This window comes from Mchenga conophoros, linkage group LG6 (assembly GCF_057382185.1).
Source record: "Mchenga conophoros isolate Kocher_MC1m ecotype Shallow Benthic linkage group LG6, M_conophoros_male_GT1.1, whole genome shotgun sequence".
Taxonomy (NCBI): domain Eukaryota; kingdom Metazoa; phylum Chordata; class Actinopteri; order Cichliformes; family Cichlidae; genus Mchenga; species Mchenga conophoros.
The window spans coordinates 36,407,136-36,426,334 of record NC_140531.1 but is presented as its reverse complement, the minus strand read 5'-3'; the positions used below and the strand labels follow the sequence as shown (position 1 = coordinate 36,426,334).

Here is a 19,199-nt window from a genome sequence, read left to right as displayed (position 1 = left end):
GTAACCTTAAAACAATGTTAGCACAGAAAACAGAATACTGCAGTTCAGTGCAACAGACCTGTCAATACTGCACTTAAAGCACTGTTATTGGTTTTCACTGAAGTGAAAAGGGCTTTTTTCTATGTCAAGATGGAGACATGTCATTATTGCCAAAATGAGAACAAACTAAGCCCCAGTTACAGCCTCTGAGTAGGAATATGTAACACTGAAAAGTTAACATCAGGCACAGTAATGTAACGTCAAGCTTATTTCCACCAACTCGTTAAAGGGGTAATATTTTTCTGTTTTTACTGATGATTAAAATCTATCAAAGAGTTCAAATGGAAATACACTGCCCGTAAAGGCAATCTGAAACTGCACTGTGTATATAAAACAACAACCAGCATCTTTTTTTCTTCATTTCTCCCACACGTGTTCCTCCTCCCCCTCAATCCAGTTTCCCTTCAGCTTTTCAGGTTCCATCCGTCTTCTCTTAATTTGCCAGCTCTTCTGTCCTTTCAACCTGCCTTTGTAATCCATATGATCCGTAACACAGCATATGATGCTTTCAAGAAGTGTACTTAAATGAACATGCGGTGGCAAATGACTTCTTGAAGGTATTTGAGGACAAATCAAAAACAAATCAGTGCTAAGTAAGATGAAGTTCAAAGAGTGATGAAGACACCAGAGATCTTCTGTTGCTATGGAGATGTGTGTGTGTGTGTGTGTGCATGTGTGTGTGTGTGTGTGGTCCCGATATTACTCATGTTATGGGGACCCAAATCTGCTTTCACAGTTACATCATGGTGACAAAGGGTTGTTTGCTGAGGCAGGTCATTCGATTATAAGGTGAGTATGTGTTTCATATCTAGAATAAAAGGTTAGAGTAAGGCATGAAGCAGCTGTGGTTAGGATGAGTCAAGCTTTTCACACACACACACACACACGCGCGCACACACACACGAAAAGCTCTGCTCTCCTTCCATAGTTACAGACAGCACAGCTGAGCTTTTCTTTTGGGATAAAAACTTAGAGCTGGATGCAAACACAACATCCTCATCTCTCACATTAACTCTTGCCCGCATGGATATTGTTCAAGCGTCACATGAGCCAGTCACCGACCGCACGTGCAGGGCGCACGGCATTGCCAGTGAGAGAGGAGGCGCCGGATAGTGCGCATGATCGCGAGTAAGCGCTGAGACCACCCGGCAATCTCGTGTTATCCTTTGCTCAGCTCTTCAATTTGGACTAAACTACTGTCATTAGTGGAGAAATCGGCGCGATCAGTAGTATTTGAGTTCCTAGAAATCTTAAACAACTTTTAAGTTATTTATCTCAACACTGACGTGAAGGTTTGTTGAGGCATTTCAGCACCGGACAGCGCTTTCTCTCTGCTTGGCTCACAAGTGCGCGTCTGGCACGTGGCAATGACTATCCGTCATAGCTGGTGGGGGGCAAAAGGAGAGAGCATGGCGGACTCTCCATAACATCCTCCCCACAGCTGCTGCTAACACGAACCACGAGATATGAGCATACCGGAGTTCCTTCTGGAAGTGTCCATTGTGATAATAGCTGTTGTTTCTCTGCTGACCAACTTGTCGGTACTGCTATGTTTCGTTCAGAGCAGCGATTTAAGAGCCCATGTACCAGGAATCTTTATGATAAATCTCTCTTTATCTAACATCCTCCTCAGTATTATCAACATGCCTGCCACTTTTCTGGGGGTGGTCAGTGGCGCAAACCCCTTGGGGGACTTGTTCTGCCACGTCGTCAGCTTTGCCGAGACTTTTATCACCAGTAATGCCATGCTGAGCATGGCGGCGCTGAGCATGGACAGGTGGATAGCGGTAGTATTTCCTCTGAGATACTCCAGCAAGATGCGCTACAGGGACGCTTTTCTGATCGTGGCCTACTCCTGGCTTCACTCTCTCATCTTTTCTCTCACTCAGCTGATGATGAACTGGGGAGGCTACAGCTACACTTACGCCTCATGCACAGTTCACCTGGACTTGGACCAGGTGTCTCAGCTGGGAATCTACGCCACCTTCACAGCGCTGTTCCACGGTAGCAGCTTTGCGCTCTGCCTCCTCGTCTTGTGCTTCGCTTACCTGAAAGTTTTGAGAGTGGCTAAGTCACACTGCAAGAGGATAGATGTAATTACAGTGCAGACTTTGCTTCTGTTGGTTGATATCCACCCCAGGTAGAGTGTTTTCTTTGAAAAAAAAAAAAAGTTTGACATGCCTCTGATTTCAAAACAGCTTAATTGGATAAAATAAATCTCTACCAGTTACGCCATACTGAAAAAAACGGTTGCGTAATATTAGGTAACATGTTAATGAGTTTATTAATTATTAATGTCAGAAATTAATGTGGTTTTTTTTTATCAGTGTGAAGGAGAGGTGCCTAGCGCAACGGAAGAAGAGAAAGCAGCGCGCCACTAAAAAGATCTGCGTCTTCATTGGCTCCTTCATCCTCTGCTTTTCACCATATGTTATCACCAGGTAAGCCTTCCAGTGTAGTTAAGTGGAATGGCAGCATGGCACCAAGTCCGTTGTGACATTTGACTGAACTTTGTTTTAAAATGTGAATGTCTTCTATATTTTATAATATTAAGTCGCGAATATATCTAGAATGTATACATCTTCCTTAAAGTTGAGTCATTACTTCTGTAACACAGCATCATAATTAGCCCTAATAAGGTTTCATTCATTGTATGAATGTTGCAGTGGATTGCATTAGACCCTTTATTTGAACAGTAAAAATATAAAACAACTTGCCTCTGAACCAATATAACAGGGGAAGAACCCCCATGAAGGCAACAGATGCCTTTTGTTGTTTCCATAACTTTCCATGCTATAAATACACATCCGGGGAAGTGGAATTTACTTTTTCTGTCTTACTCCCACAGGTTGGTGGAGTTGTTGCCCTCTGTGCGCATCCCTCGTTACTGGGGCATTGCCACCAAATGCTTGTTCTATGCCAAGGCTTCCAGTGACCCATTCGTCTACTGTCTTCTGCGGCAGCAGTACAGGAAGGTCCTGGTTAGTATTATCAGCCGAGTTGTAGGAAAAGATCACTACTTACTGTCTGTGACCAGTGCAAGCAGCACATTTGACACCACAGATGACAGCTGTCTTGCCAGGATTACTTGAGCTTGATGTGGTCATTTTTAAATGATTTAATGCTTTGATCTTTTTTGTAAAAGGTCACAGTCTTTAAAGTCAAAAAGGTCAGCAGATTGAAAGAAGTCAATGCCTTGCTCAAGGACTTTTTAACAAAGAACTGTGTCATGTGACTGTTAAAGGAACATTATTTTCCACTGGGAGAGCTGTGAAGGACACATAACAATTCATACTGAACGGCACCTCTCACGTCCGATGTGTGCCGAAGCCTTTTCAGCCTCTACAGATTGCTGTTTCCATAGGGCTCATTAGTTTGCCTGGAGATGCACAACCACATGAAAACTGCAACATGTTTAGTACTGTGGAAATGTATCTATAAAGTGTGATAACACTGGATTTGTCCATTTGCTCATTTATTATTGTTTTATGCTTACATTTTGTTTGTGTTAATGACTGAAATAGAGTGCAAAAATAGATACAAAGAAGATGTGTGAAATTGTTATATCAGAGCACTTTCAAAAATAAACTCCACTGCCACAGATGAAAATCGAGTCTTCTATTTGAGTACTTAAAGTGAGTGTATACTGCAATACTGCATCAGTCTAGACTAGTGAGTCAAATATTATGATCGTGATCTTTTATTAACTGATATGAACTGAACATATTTTAAACTTATATTTCCACGTGTCTCTGTTCATGCATAAAAATCAAGAAGTATCCAATATTGAACGGTTAAACGAAAAAATTAGAAACCTGTGATCTAGAATCTTGTGAAGCTATCATACTTATTTTTGAATCTTTTGCTGCTACCTCTTAAGCCCATGGAAACTGCTGCTAAGCACTTTAAATCCCTGTTACAGCTTGGTAATGGCTTATTATTCTTACCAAAGCCGGGAATACGAAGGTCGGTGAAGATTTTCAGATACCCTAATGGTGCAAATCTATCCATACACTGGTGTGTGAACAGCCTCTGCAGCGCTATTATGTCAAATAATAGGCAGAGACACAAACTTTTCTTACTCCCACCCCCACAAGCCACGTTTCTTCCTCGTGCCCACACCCCACATACACACACATACGCGCACAGCACTCTGTGCAGTGAAATATGATCGGCACAGCCGCGCTCCTGGTTCGCCTCAGTTTTTACAGGTCAGGGATGCACCGATAAAACAAAGGAAGGAGGTTTCCGTCCTGTGGGTGGTAATTATCATCCAGCATAGAAAACGAAAAGTGGCAGCTTCAAACACACACTGCCACATCACACACCGAATTTTCTGGCAGCGCAAAGCACTCCAACATGCAGCTAGGACTTTTGGTAATGTTTCTTTTCTGGGCGAAAACTTCGTTGTGCGTCCCGCAGCAGAATTGCCATCCAGGAGACGAGTATTTAGGTAAGGTCATCTGGTCCAAACAAATACGCGTACCGTGCAAACCCAAACCTGTGATGCATGCTTAGAGTCCGTGGGAGTTAAACCATGTAACTTAACGTCCACACGGTTTAGCTGATAGACTGCTTTCGACTTCCGATGTTAAGTTACCCGGATACTAATTCAAATAATTTTAAGGCCTACCTATTCATTTTAATTCTCTGCTTCGAGACAGCTAATAGGCGCTTTTTTAGTCTGCATATTTCTCAGTTTTATTACATAATAGCCAAATTAGACTCTGCAGAGACGTGTAAGGGAGATTTAAGAATAAATGTGTGTGACAGACTCATGGCCAGCTGCTGTTTGTTTCTGAATAAACGGTGATTTTAAATGGAGTTTCTTCTTTGGATTATTGTTACGATGTCTCCATCTAGCGTTCAATGAGCGATGTTTATATATTTTTGAGTTTGTATTATTTATTTTTTTTCACAGGAAGATGCAGCAACAGTGCATATGAAGAAAAACGTATGTGAATTTTTTTTTTACTGGACAAATTTTTAACTGCATGGATTGAATAACGATTGGGTAAACCTAGCCGTGGAGCATGGCCTGACCTTTGAGTCAGGTAAAACAGAAGAGCTGTACCTAGAAGATGCAGCATGCATCTGCTCCAGATAGATGAGACAGATCTGTAATCTCTGACATAAAGAAAAAAAATGCAGTACCAAGGCTCAGCCTGTATGGGAGGATTTGTGCTTGTCTATTCTGTGATGAGGTACTATATCAGACAAATTAGCAGTTTTCCCACAAAATCTTATAAAAGCAAATGGTGCTTCCCCCCCCCCCAAAAAAAAAAAAAAAGTGAGTCCCATTGACTCTCATCCAAGAGACAGTGAACAAGTCATAACAAGTCAGGGCTAATGGCACATAATCATACAACATCAGAGCTCTGAAGGCTGGTGAAAAACTCAAACCATGTAATCCATATGAACTGTATCCAAAGAGATAAGGCATTATCTTCAAACTACTTGTAAATATGTGATTTACAGTATAGTCTTTATATTTGAGCACTGGCGGGGAAAAAAACATGTAAAGAATACTTAAAAATAATGATTTAGTCAAACCATGTGTGTCCTCTTTTTGACTCCTTATCTTTCTTTACATCTATTCTGCTCCAACAGCTAAATGCACAGAGCTGAACCTCGGCTATTGTAATGATATGGAATACTCTAGGTAAGTAACAGGGCTTGGCCAAGAAATCTGTGCCAACAAAAACTGTAACTACACAACGGTCTCATAAGGTGCTGTTTTTTTTTTGTTTTGTTTTGTTTTTTATTGTTTTACATGTTGATGTAAATCATGCTGTTAAAAATCATGTATACATTATATCCAGAACCATATTCCCTAACATCCTTGGTCATCGGACTCGTTTGGAGGCAGAGTCAGGGGCAGAGTACCTCCTCCTAAGTGTCATCCATGGCCTTTTGAATGGGGAGTGCTCCCCTGAGATTCGTCTTGTAGGTTGCTCAGTACTGGCCTCACCCTGCAGAGATGACAAGATGGTCAAACCCTGCCGGAGCACATGTGAGGCACTGAGGAAGGACTGCACACATGCCTTTGAGGCCATTGAGATGGCCTGGCCTTATTTCCTGGATTGTGACCGCTTCTTTGCCAGTGACCAAGAAGGCTGCTTTGATCCTCTGGCAGGGCTGAAAGGTAAAGGTCATGTTAATGCACTGTATACTGCCTGAGTAAGTCTGACGCTCTTTTGAAGCACTCTTCTTGGCTTCCCCTAAATCTTGGTGTCCCTCCTCCAGCCAGACAGGAGCAAGCACTGTCCAGTCTCTCTCCTCAGGAGCCCAGTACTATCATTCAGTTCACCTACACCTCCAATGCACAGATGTACAGCATCCTGAAGAGAACAGCAGCCAAGTGCTCTCATATCTCCCACGTCTACAGCATTGGACGGAGCACTGAGGGCAGGGATCTACTGGTGATTGAGTTCACCAACAACCCAGGACAACATGAGCTATGTGAGTAAGGAAGGTTAATGCAAATGTATGATGTTATTTAAAAAAAAAAGGTTTTACCTCTCTAAGACTTGGGGAAAACAAATGGTCAGATATTTTACATACAGCATTGCTATTTGTGATCTTATCAGCGAATAGCACCTCCTATCAGCTCTGCAGGGTTTTACCATTATTTAGCTTGATGTCTTAAATGCAAGATCCCTTACTCATCTTTATTCGTTTGGCTTTATATTAGCCCTCTTAAAATTGTTTCTAGCTTTAGATTTTCTACACTAAATATATATATTCTCAATATAGTGTCAGCTAACAAGCCAGGTGCTTTCTTTAAAAGTAGATAATTGACACAAACATACCTGAAAGGTTATTTTGACCCCCTCCCCTCCTAGGTTGTTTAAACATACACACACATTTATTAAATTCATCAGAACAACTACCTAAATACATAATTTGATTTGTGTTTATTGCTTGTTCTGCTCAAAATGGAAAAAGTTTAAAAAAATAAATAAGAGAATGCAGATTTAATGATTTGCACTTCTGTCCACGAACTGTAGTAGAGCCAGAGATCAAGTTGGTGGGCAACATGCATGGCAACGAAGTGCTGGGCCGCCAGCTGCTCATCTATTTGGCCCAGTACCTGTGTTCGGAATATATCCTGGGAAACCAAAGAATTCAGACCATCATCAACACCACTCGCATCCATATTCTAGCCTCCATGAACCCCGATGGCTATGAGCTAGCCGCCTCAGAGGTAGAGGATAACAATGACCCGGAGCTCATCAACCATGAAGTAAATATTGTTAACAGAAAAAAGACAAACTGTCATTATCCGATCTCAATTTATTAATTGATCTTGGTCTATTTAGTCTGCTCAGCTTCAGGTGTGAAGGTGGAAGAGTGGGTCAATCTGCTAAGAACAGCTAATGCACAGAGCTTTTCAATGTGGATTGTGGACTGTGAAATTTGAAACCTAAGAGGAAACTTTTAACTATTTAATACATAACCGTGTAAGCACAGAAGCTCTACGAAATGACTCCAGGCTTCCACCTCCTACCTCTTTCTCTGTCAGCCTGTCTGCTTGTCTGTCTACATAGTCTTGTTGCCCAGGGCAAGTCCACCTACTCCCAGACAAATGCATAAACTTTGATTTGAATTTGCCAGGGTTTCAACATTTCTGAAATTAAGTGTGCATACATATCATAGCTGGCAGTGGGAAATCTGCATGTACCTTGCTTCACTTATCTAGCCCGTTGAGCAGTTGTAGAAGTCTCTGAGCTCTGTTTATTCTGGCATGCATTATGCTGGATTCTCAAACATGGCGAGACTTCTGTGCTGGCATCTCTTAATGAATACTCGGAATAACAACACTGGTGGTGGAACATTTATTTGAAATGTTGCATAGGCATGCAGCCTTGATGTTGTGCCTCTGCATAAAAAGAATACACTGACTGTCTCCATGCTTTAATGTGTGTATCAGCTGTTTGATACAGGATTGATAAAAAGATTATGAAGTCCACTGTTAGAACTGCCATTGTCATTGCATGTACTGTGCAGTAATTTAAATACAGCAGCACCCACAAACACATTTACTGCTCTGAGTGATTTATCCAGAGAGCATGATTTAAATACAAATGACAGTTTAGAGTGTATCACACATTTTATATCAATATGACCATATTTTAAATGTTATGTACTGCATGTAGTGTGGTAACTTTCCATTTGTATTTATTTAAAAAAGAGAGAGAGAGAGTTAAAACAGAATGTTGAAATATTTGTTCTGTATATGGACACATATACATAAATGTTTACAGCATGTAACAATTTAAATAATCCAAAAAAATAACTTTGTTGATTATTTGGATGAGATAAAGAAATTGTTGTGCTCATTCCAATTTTATTGCATGGTTGTGCTTACAATGACAATAATGCTTATCTCATCTCATCTTATGTTTAAGACTTAATGGTTTCTGCTTCTATTCGCTACTCTTTCTCTTGACGGATATATGATTTTGTCTTCATGTTAACAATAGAATTAACAGTCATAGTCTAACATGTTCCTTCTTGGATTCCTGACTAATAATCATAATATCTTGCTCTTAATATAGTCACGGCACCTACTAATGTCTGGACATGACATCGTTACAGTTAATGTTGTCATCAGTCTCAGCAGCCTTACACATTTTAATGCTTTTAGTGTGAATCTAAATGTTTCAGGGTCACTTGTTGAATGGTTGGACCAATGGTCGAACCAATGCCCAGAATATTGACCTGAACCGGAACTTTCCGGACCTTACGTCTGTCTTGTACCGGAATCGACGCAGCAGGCACTACCGTACTGACCACATCCCGATTCCCGACGCATACTGGTTTGGGAAGGTAAGAAGGCAGTACCAGAAAGTTGACTCTGTTCCTCTGGACGTAGAGATTTTTCAGTGGCAGAAACGTTTTGTCAGTCATCCAAGTGACTTCTTCAGTCCCAGCGGACTGCAGGTTTCCCCAAACTTATTACCAGAACATTTGCATAATGACTGAAACTAGCAGTTTTAGTTTCTCACACTGAAAATGCTACATCCAGATGACCAGAAGCAACTTTTTAGGATTTCTGTACATGGATGATTGAGCATGCATCAAGACTTAAGAAGGTAGTACTAATTTACTAACAATTACCAGAAATAATCTCCAGCAGTTATTTCATATTGGCTTCCAAAAATGATTCAATCTTTTCTTTTTACTGTAGGTGGCACCAGAGACTTACGCAGTGATGAAGTGGGTCAGGTCTCTGCCTTTCGTTCAGTCTGCCAGCCTCCACGGAGGGGATCTGGTGATCTCCTATCCATTTGACTACTCTAGACATCCTCTTGAGGAGCGGATGTTCTCCCCCACTCCAGATGAACAGGTAGGGGAGTGGAATTTTATAGATAGCAGATTTCTAATAACAATCAATGTCTACCTTGGCCAATAATCTGCCAATGCTCAGGTCTTCAAGCAGCTGGCTCGCACATATGCCGATGCTCATGCCACTATGTCAAACAATGACACAGAGAGGTGTGGTGCCTCCTTTTATCGAACTCGGGGGATTATCAATGGGGCACTGTGGTACAGTTTTGCTGGTGGTGAGATACTTTTAACTCCACTCCTTAATTCTCACAGCAAAAGACATAAATCAAACTTCTTTGCGTAAATTTTTTTCCCCCAAGTTTCCCACAATGTGTGCACCTCTCCTACTTTTTGCAGGTATGTCAGACTTTAATTATTTACACACTAACTGTCTTGAGATAACCGTGGAGCTTGGATGCGACAAATTCCCCTCAGAGGCTGAGCTTTACCCAGAATGGAAGAGGAATAAAGAAGCTCTCCTCAGTTTTCTTGAATCTGTAAGTGCCACTTTTTTTTTCTTAACTGTGAATAAAAAGAAATATCTGTTCAAATAATAATATTTCAAAGTTAAACAAGATATAGTAGCATGTTCATAATCTATATGTCATATATATATATATATATATATATATATATATATATATATATATAGTTATGGATAGCGTAGTGGTTAGACTACACGCCTTTGGAACAGAGGATCGCAAGTTCGATTCCTGCCTGGGGCGTCTGTATCCAGTAAGGGTCCTAAGGCTAGACCCCCTATGCTAAGCAAGCCTACCGCAGACATGAGCGAGACAGATAAATATGAAGGCATGCCGGCTCGGACGTCGCCCGGATCAACAAGGTCCGCGTCAGGTGTTGAGGAACCAGGGCACCCTGACGAAAAGTGGGCTACTGGAACAAGAAGGCATCGGTGGGCAAGAGACGAAAACAGGGCGTTGTTGGAATGCTACTACGCAAGTAACCCCGGCGGAAGGGGCTACATGAATAGGATGAGGGACCTATGGATTCTTCGATACCCAACATCCACAATGACGGCGAAACAACTAATAGCTCAGTGTTCCAACATTCGAAAGAAGGGACTGCTCTCACAGCTAGAGATTGACGAGGTACAACACAAATGCTACGGCAAGGAGGAGTCAGGACGCCAGGTCAGGGGGGAGATATCATCACCCCCACCCGAGATTGGGTACATAGCCCCAAGTGCGATAGGAGAAGGATCGTTGAGTGCGAGAGGAACTGACCTGAAAAATAGGATCATGGCCAAGCTTGAAACCTGGATACCCCGTAGCCGGTTACCAAGATTACGTGAAGTACCCTCAGAAGGTCTGCTAGATGATGTTAATGCAGCACTACGGACGATACCTACAACCACGATTACCGACACTAACAAGCTGATTTACAATACGGCAGCAGTGATCAGTGAGATGCTTGGCTACAAGTTGAACAGCGACAAGGGGCAGTACCCTCCATGGAGAAGGAGGCTAGAGGGCAAGATCAAAGTAGCACGGAGGGAGGTTAGCCAACTAACGGAGTTGCAGAAAGGTGCGACAAATAAGGTGCCTAAGAAATACAGCAAGCTGTCCATACCTGAGGCCTTGGAAACTGCCAAGCAAAGACTCACAGCCTTGGCCAGCCGCTTGAGGAGGTACACCAGAGAGATAGAAGGCAGGAGAATAAACCAGCTGTTCTCCACAGAACCAGCAAAGGTGTACTCTCAGTGGCAAGGGAACAATAATAAGAGAACAGCACCACCAAGGCTGGAGACGGAGCAATACTGGAAGAGCATATGGGAGAAGGATGCAACCCATAACGGCAATGCTCAGTGGCTAGAGGATCTGAGGGCTGACCACAGCGACCTCCCTGAACAGGGTCCAGTAACCATCACAGTGGCAGATATCCAAGAAAGGGTCTCCAGTATGAAGAGTTGGACAGCACCAGGGCCCGACATGGTTCACGCCTACTGGCTGAAGAAGCTGACTGCACTCCACGAGCGTCTGGCAGCACAAATGAACCAGCTGCTAGTTAACGAGAGACACCCGGAATGGCTAACTGAAGGCCGGACGGTCCTGATCCCCAAGGACCCCAAGAAGGGACCGGTCCCCTCCAATTACCGACCAATAACCTGCCTCAGTACTACATGGAAGCTCCTGTCAGGCATCATATCGGCTAAGATGAACAGGCACATGGGTCAATACATGAGCGGGACACAGAAAGGAATTGGCAAGAATACCAGAGGCGCAAAACACCAGCTACTGGTAGACAGAACAATCAGCCGAGACTGCAAGACCAGACTGACCAACCTGTGCACTGCCTGGATTGATTACAAGAAGGCCTATGACTCAATGCCCCACAGCTGGATACTGGAATGCCTAGAATTGTACAAGATCAATGGGACCCTAAGAGCCTTCATCAGGAACTCAATGGGGATGTGGCGTACAACACTAGAGGCCAACTCCAAGCCCATAGCACAAGTCACCATCAAGTGCGGGATCTACCAAGGAGATGCTCTGTCCCCACTGCTGTTCTGCATAGGCCTGAACCCCCTCAGTGAGATCATTAACAAGACTGGCTACGGATACCGACTACGGAACGGAGCAGTTGTCAGCCACCTCCTGTACATGGATGACATCAAGCTGTATGCCAAGAGTGAACGAGACATCGATTCACTGATCCACACTACCAGGCTATACAGCAATGACATTGGAATGTCGTTCGGACTGGAGAAGTGTAGTCGGATGGTAACAAAGAGAGGGAAGGTAGTCAGAACTGAGGGGATTGAACTAACAGAAGGCAACATTGCAGACATAGAGGACAGTTACAAGTACTTGGGGATCCCACAGGCGAATGGGAACCATGAAGAGGCCGCTAGAAAAGCTGCAACCACCAAGTACCTGCAGAGGGTCAGGCAAGTCCTGAGGAGTCAGCTGAATGGTAAGAACAAGATCCGGGCCATCAACACGTACGCCCTGCCCGTGATCAGGTACCCTGCTGGGGTAATAGGCTGGCCAAAGGAGGAGATAGAAGCCACTGACATAAAGACAAGAAAGCTCCTTACCATGCATGGAGGGTTTCACCCCAAATCCAGCACCCTGAGGCTGTACGCTAAGCGGAAGGAAGGGGGCCGGGGACTGGTGAGTGTCAGCACCACAGTCCAGGATGAGACAACGAACATCCAAGAATACATTAGGAAGATGGCCCCAACTGACCGAGTGCTCAGTGAATACCTCAGGCAGCAGAAACCCAAGAAAGAGGAGGGAGACGAGGAACCATCATGGAAGGACAGGCCCCTGCACGGTATGTACCACCGGCAGATAGAGGAGGTGGCTGATATCCAGAAATCCTACCAGTGGCTGGACAAAGCTGGACTGAAAGACAGCACAGAGGCACTAATCATGGCAGCACAAGAACAAGCTCTGAGCACAAGATCCATAGAGGCTGGGGTCTATCACACCAGGCAAGACCCCAGGTGCAGGCTGTGTAAAGATGCCCCAGAGACAATCCAGCACATAACAGCAGGGTGCAAGATGCTAGCAGGCAAGGCATACATGGAACGCCATAACCAAGTGGCCGGCATAGTGTACAGGAACATCTGTGCCGAGTATAACCTGGAAGTCCCGAGGTCAAAATGGGAGATGCCCCCAAGGGTGGTGGAGAATGACCGAGCTAAGATCCTGTGGGACTTCCAGATACAGACGGACAAAATGGTGGTGGCTAACCAACCGGACATAGTGGTGGTAGACAAACAGAAGAAGATGGCCGTAGTGATCGATGTAGCGGTTCCGAATGACAGCAATATCAGGAAGAAGGAACACGAGAAGCTGGAGAAATACCAAGGGCTCAGAGAAGAGCTCGAGAGGATGTGGAGGGTGAAGGTAACGGTGGTCCCCGTGGTAATCGGAGCACTAGGTGCGGTGACTCCCAAGCTAGGCGAGTGGCTCCAGCAGATCCCAGGAACAACATCGGAGATCTCTGTCCAGAAGAGCGCAGTCCTGGGAACAGCTAAGATACTGCGCAGGACCCTCAAGCTCCCAGGCCTCTGGTAGAGGACCCGAGCTTGAAGGATAAACCGCCCGCAGGGGCGTGCTGGGTGTTTTTTTATATACTATACTATACTATACTATACTATACTATAAATCATCGATGGTAAGTGAATTGCTAAATTATAATGTTGAACGCATGGATAATTACTCTGTTCAGGAAAAAACTACGCTTGACAAATCTTGCCATTGTATTCCTTTTCTCTAAACAGGTCCACAGAGGAATAAAGGGAATAGTTAAGGATGGTAATGGTAATGGAATAAAAGATGCAACAATTTCCATCAGGGGTGTTAGAAAAGATGTCACCACAGGTATACATAACTATGTCAGTATTTGATGTGTTGGAGTCTTACTTTTGTAAATGTGTAAATTAACCTTAGACAATACACATTTTACTGATTTTCTTCTTTTAACTTTCTTCACTTTCCCTCCCACCGTTCTGCGTCTACTTATTGCCTTTCTTCCAGCTGAAGATGGAGACTATTGGAGGTTGCTTAACCCTGGAACTCACATCGTGACAGCCACAGCCAAAGGATACTCCAAGGTCAGCAAGAGAGTTTATTTGCCTCACACCATGAGCAAGGCTGGACGTGTTGACTTTGTCCTGCAGAAGGTTTGTCTTCAAAGTCCCGCTGTACCCTCTGTACCACCTTCTTTTAAATATTACCTCCTTCCTCACCTCTGCTCTAACATTTTCACTCATGTCCTGCATCCAGGTTCCCGTGGAGCCCGATATTGATGACCACCTCTTCCCCACATCAGACACATGGGATCGATTTGACCCCTACAACCAGTTTGAGCAATACAGGGATCCAGATGTGGGTGATAGTGGGAGAGAGAGGGAGGAAAAACCATGGTGGTGGAACTACTTCTCCCAGTCTGGTATCTCACCTCCAACCTGGCTGCTGAGAAATGTGTAGACACATTTGGGACAATAAAGATCCTGATTACCACCTCCACCACATAAGGAGACTGGTGAAGGACCATTTTACATCCAGTCCCACTGGTGTTCTCAGAGGCGTTTATGTAGCAGGAGCTGTGACACTAACCAGCAGTAACTGAACACATTGCAGTACTTCCTGTAAGGATGTGAATTAGCATTTTTTCCAAGGGGCAACACATTTAATTTTGGGCTGTGAGTGAGATTTGGGGGCAGCATTGCTTTGAAGCAGCATTTACTGAATAATGAATGAAATATGGATGCCACAATCATCCCCTAAAACCTCATCACAATAGAGAACACAATAGAAGGAATGGGACTTGATATTTTGCTTACAGTTTTACAACACTGCATCTGCACACATTTGTGTACATTAAAAAATGAGTTGGGATTTGTTATGTTTATTTTTTTATGGGCATGTACAAGTAAATTTCTTGTAACATTTATCCATATTTCATACAATACACAAAAAATGTAAGCCCACTGGATCAGTAACAGCATGTGACATAGAGCTTGGATTAGCAGCAACACTGTGCCATCTCAAAACTGTAGAAAGCCTTGCTTTTCCCCCACAAGCATAACAAATAAACAGTGAATATTTCTGGCACTCATTTGTTTCAATGAATCAACTTCGGGGAGTGGTTTTCGCATTATGTCACTAGAGGGCGCAAGAGAACATATAATGGCATTTTCGTCGACTTCAACAATGAATTCTCTAATTAGCGTAAAGTCCATTTGTATTCTTCATTAAAGAGTTTATACATTTATTTATCCTAGTGTTTAGTAATTTGTTAAATGTTAGAAAAACATTTCACAGTTCAATTAAATTTCCACACTTTGATTTTTCTGATTTTTCTGCGTTGAGTTAAAGCTCCATGCGAATCTCAGGAATACCCAGAAGAGAGGATAAGCTGTCACAGTGAAGTTGTTTTTATTCTTATGTTTTTAAGCTATCCAGCGGAAGAACATGTAGCGCTGGTGTGCAAGTGCGTCCTGTATCCTTGCGCCTTATCCAGGTGCTCTGTTGTGATTTTTAGCATTGAACGACAGTTGTTTTGCTAACAAACTCCGTAGTCATATATGTAGTACCACAGTTAATGCTGCCAGCTGCTCCGTACATTATTACTCTTTGCGTTTCTGAAAGGAGAATGTGAACTGACAGTTGGCAAGTTATTGACTTGTATCTGCGAGAAAAGCCCAGCGCAACAATGCTATTTTTCAGTTTGACACATGACTTTCCTTCAGGTGCAAACTTTAAGGTGATATAGGCTATGTTCACACAGAGGTAAGTTGCGCAATTCCTAACAATTTGTAGGCATATTTAATTCAAAACAGATTTAATTCTCCCCTTTCCAGGTTAAATGCTTTTCACCTCTGGGTAGTTTGGTTGAAGTATTGTGGGTTTTGTGGGAAGAGTTGTTTAAGCGTGCACTTCCCCTCCATTGCTCTTCTGTTCGGGCCTATAGCCTATAAAGTAGAAATAGTAAGTACTAGTGATACTAATACAGTGAAGCAACCTGAGTTGGGCTGTGTAGATTTTAGAAACACTCTTCTTCTGAGTCCTCACTGAACCGTGCTGCTGATATTAAAGCAAGAACACGGTTATACTAGATGTAGGTTTTCTTTTTGAAAAGGCCATATTTGCATCATGCTATAATTATCTTTTTTTTCTCTTTTTCCAAGGCGGTGTGTTCCCAGATGCCTCCTCCTTATGTTCCTGGAGTGAGTTTCCAGCTGGCAGTCTTCCACTAAGGTCTCTGGCCCTCTCTCTTTCTCTGGCTTTCCCAGTGCACCATGTAGTCACTTTCAATCTGACTGCATCAGTTTCTTCAACATAACACTTTTTAACACTCTGCATATATAATGCAAATGCCAAACCACTTTGCTCTGAGCTTCCTCTATCCTGCTCTCGTCCTCGCCTTCCTTTCCCTCTGCGTCAGTCAGTCTTTCATTCCTATAGCTATCTAGCTATGCCCCAGGAGTAGAGGCCTGCTCAATGTGGCAGAGATGATTTGTTTGCTTTGCAATTATTTTCCGTCAGTGGAGACAAATGGATTCATACTGCATAGACAAATGCACGCAGACGGGGCTGGAGTGACGAATACCATGGAACATACTAATATGTATAGCCCAAAGATAAAGAGGTGAGATGAGGAGTATAGGGATCCTTGGGTAAACTTTATAGACATATTGAGGGACCAAAAATATCTCACTTCCTTAAGACTGTGCTGTGTGTTGAAATGCATAACTGTGAGCCGCAACAAGTAAATGCACTATAATGTTTTAAAGTGACAGGTTGCTGTGCTATTCTAAATCATAGTTTGTAACCCCAAAATGCAATGTGTATATAAGTTTACCAGCAGTACTAATTTGGATTGAAGCTCTTTTTATTTAAATGTAGGCTTTTGTACCTACACGTAACTTTGTTAAAAATATATTATTGCACTGCTCATATGCAATTAAAAATAATTTTTAATGAAAAGTAATGCCTCCTGGATGATCTTTTTACAAATGTTGAAAAAACCCCATAGAATTAAGTGATATTTCAAATGAATTTGATTCTAATTATTGTTTTTGATACAGATGAAGTTTGAACTTTATGAAGATTAATGTCTGTAGTGAGCCAAGCTGAAACACAAGTAACCATGCTACACACACAAGACTCAGTCTGCAAGTCACTGGACACAAAAAGGCCCTGTAGCGCATTTCTTTACTTACTTGGTTGAAAGAACTGGTTAGTGGTAAGCTTGGTGTGATACAATTGGTAACAGACAAAAATTTTCAGGCGATTTTTAGTAATGTGTTAAACAAACAGTTGTAGAAACAAGGGAACATTACCAAATTTACCAAAAAACCCCCCCAATTTAGGCTATAGGCAGATGGTAGTGCTGTCACATTTGACACTGAGACTGTTAAGGATCTTTTGTCTTTTCTCACAGTCTCTGTTCTATGTTGATGGTTTTTTAAAAAAACAAAAAACCCAAAACATTTCTATCACAAGCGATTACATGATTTAAGTTTTAAAAAGATAAATATAATATTTTCAAACCAAAGTCTAAAACAAAGACTGTTCAAATACTTTTAATCTTTTATCAATTTTGTTATCTATGTTTTTTCTTTATTTTTGATTTTTGTGAACATGTAAATATGAAAAAACAAGCACTTTAAAAAAATAAGTTTTGAGGTATACCAGCATTCACTAGATAAGCAGTTAAGAAAATGGGGATGGGGGGGGGGGGGAGATGTTTAAGTTCTTCTTAATAATTTTCCCAGTAGGCATCACTGGGAAAATTTTCTTATTTAACCATGGTCACCCATGGTTAAATAAGAAAAATTGTCAACAAAGCTTTGTTGTAGCATCTCTACAATTCTCCCAAAGTAAAATATCAACAGTTAAGTAAACAGTAAAGTTTGAACATTCAGTGAAGAATCAAGCAGTCCGTGCTTGAAGTAGCTTTGTAAAGTCAGGTAGCCAGCAATTGTTTCCAGTTTGGTTAGTCTGAAAACACATGCCTGTTGTTCTGTATTGCTTAATGAGACTAAATAGCCAAAAAGGTTTAGCTCATACAGAACAATGATAACATAGCGATATATAAACAACAGAAAGAAGAGTTTTATTTTGCTGGCTTGGTGAAATACGCCAAAAATACGAATAAATGCCAATAAAATTGGTGGCAGTCTTGCTTTAGCACTGTTAAAGCTCTAATAAACAAATGAGAAAACATGATTTCTGTAACTATTTATTAGACAGTATGTAGTTATAGAATACACTGGAAATGTTTGGTCTCCTCTTATGCCCCCAATATAGGACACACACAACTGGGCTGCAGACTTTTGTGTGTCTGATGAACTTTCAAACTATCCACAGTAAAAGAGATTAACCTTTTCCTCCCAGCTCATGTCTTCTTGGGTTTTCTTTTCTTTTGCCTTCTGTCTTCCTTTCTTTCATATGACCTTGTCTCCCCTTTTCTAGTGTCTCCGTTGACTATCGCTTGTCCTGTCCCCCCCTCCTCTTCTTGTCTCTCCTTTACCCTCCTTTTATATGAAGGGCAAGTTCAGGGGTCACCAATTACTCTGAGAGGGCTGAGAAAGTTGTATGGGCTTTGCCCTCGGGGCTGCCATGTTGCATTATCATCAGGGAGATTGCAGGTACGCAGCAGCCACTGGCTGCTGGCACAACCGCCACAACGTCAGCCCTAGAACCAGGCCATATAGACTTAGCCAAGTTCAAGCTGTCCTTATGCCTGAATGGCTGGCTGGCTTCTAGTCGTTCCCCCTCACTTACTGATCTGCTGGGCAGAACTAATATGTATGTCTAGGACCCCTCTACCAAATTGTTTTGGCTAGCTTTGCTGATAGGCTTACTTTTGTGCTGCATTGTGGCTTGTGCAGATTTGTGCCTTGAAGAAAATCTTCTAGTATAGTTAGTTTTATATCAAGTATCTCCAGGGTTTCTAGTTTAACACTTTCACTTGTGCTACTAAGTCTGCAGTGTTATAACATCTGTCTGTCAGCAGTCAAGTACCACATTTGCTTAAAGGTTTTGAGAACAAAAATACATGTCCCGGTTTTACTATCCTTTCAGATTGACAGGAAACGGTTATTTGCTGCAATGCGGGACACATTACCTGTTACGAACTTGTCGCAGATGCATCAGAACACATCGTTCTGGTTCACCATCCATCATCGTGATTGTTTACGCTTGTACTTTGTGCTTTCTGCTCATGAGTGGATCAAGGGACAGGTGTTTTGTAGCTTGATGTCTCTACCAAATCAGTAATGATGAATTATACTGTATCGTAGGGAGCAGAGGTGGCAAAAGTACAGACATTCTGTACTTGAGTAG

The 19,199-nt window shown here is 42.4% G+C and overlaps 2 protein-coding genes across 3 annotated transcripts; both read left to right on the top strand.

The window, feature by feature from the left end:
• The first annotated feature begins 1,086 nt into the window (after positions 1–1,086).
• On the top strand, positions 1,087–3,579 carry LOC146573204 (G protein-coupled receptor 26-like). The gene is made up of 3 exons (XM_085278733.1): positions 1,087–2,179; positions 2,367–2,480; positions 2,888–3,579. Exons 1-3 carry the CDS (start codon positions 1,506–1,508, stop codon positions 3,129–3,131), a joined length of 1,032 nt encoding a protein of 343 aa, XP_085134859.1. The 5' UTR covers positions 1,087–1,505; the 3' UTR covers positions 3,132–3,579.
• A 625-nt stretch (positions 3,580–4,204) lies between these two features.
• Positions 4,205–14,960, top strand: cpz (carboxypeptidase Z). Of its 2 annotated transcripts, none has more exons than XM_085277853.1 (13): positions 4,205–4,492; positions 4,961–4,993; positions 5,650–5,701; positions 5,862–6,184; positions 6,286–6,501; positions 7,050–7,246; positions 8,710–8,871; positions 9,233–9,391; positions 9,473–9,608; positions 9,730–9,869; positions 13,625–13,724; positions 13,881–14,026; positions 14,130–14,960. In XM_085277853.1, the coding sequence occupies exons 1-13, from the start codon at positions 4,399–4,401 to the stop codon at positions 14,331–14,333; spliced, it is 1,962 nt and encodes a 653-aa protein (XP_085133979.1). In that variant the 5' UTR covers positions 4,205–4,398; the 3' UTR covers positions 14,334–14,960. The 2 variants fall into 2 exon arrangements, with proteins under 2 accessions (XP_085133979.1, XP_085133978.1); XM_085277852.1 differs by having other exon boundaries at positions 4,206–4,492; positions 7,050–7,285.
• The last annotated feature ends 4,239 nt before the right edge of the window (positions 14,961–19,199 follow it).

Coding starts and splice junctions, on each gene's coding strand:
- cpz (XM_085277852.1), top strand. CDS start 4,399: ATGCAGCTAGGACTTTTGGTAATGTTTCTTTTCTGGGCGAAAACTTCG. Junction 6,502..7,049: donor CCCAGGACAACATGAGCTAT/GTGAGTAAGGAA, acceptor CACGAACTGTAG/TAGAGCCAGAGATCAAGTTG. Junction 8,872..9,232: donor ACGCATACTGGTTTGGGAAG/GTAAGAAGGCAG, acceptor TTTTTACTGTAG/GTGGCACCAGAGACTTACGC.
- LOC146573204 (XM_085278733.1), top strand. CDS start 1,506: ATGAGCATACCGGAGTTCCTTCTGGAAGTGTCCATTGTGATAATAGCT. Junction 2,180..2,366: donor TTGGTTGATATCCACCCCAG/GTAGAGTGTTTT, acceptor TTTTTTTATCAG/TGTGAAGGAGAGGTGCCTAG. Junction 2,481..2,887: donor TCACCATATGTTATCACCAG/GTAAGCCTTCCA, acceptor TTACTCCCACAG/GTTGGTGGAGTTGTTGCCCT.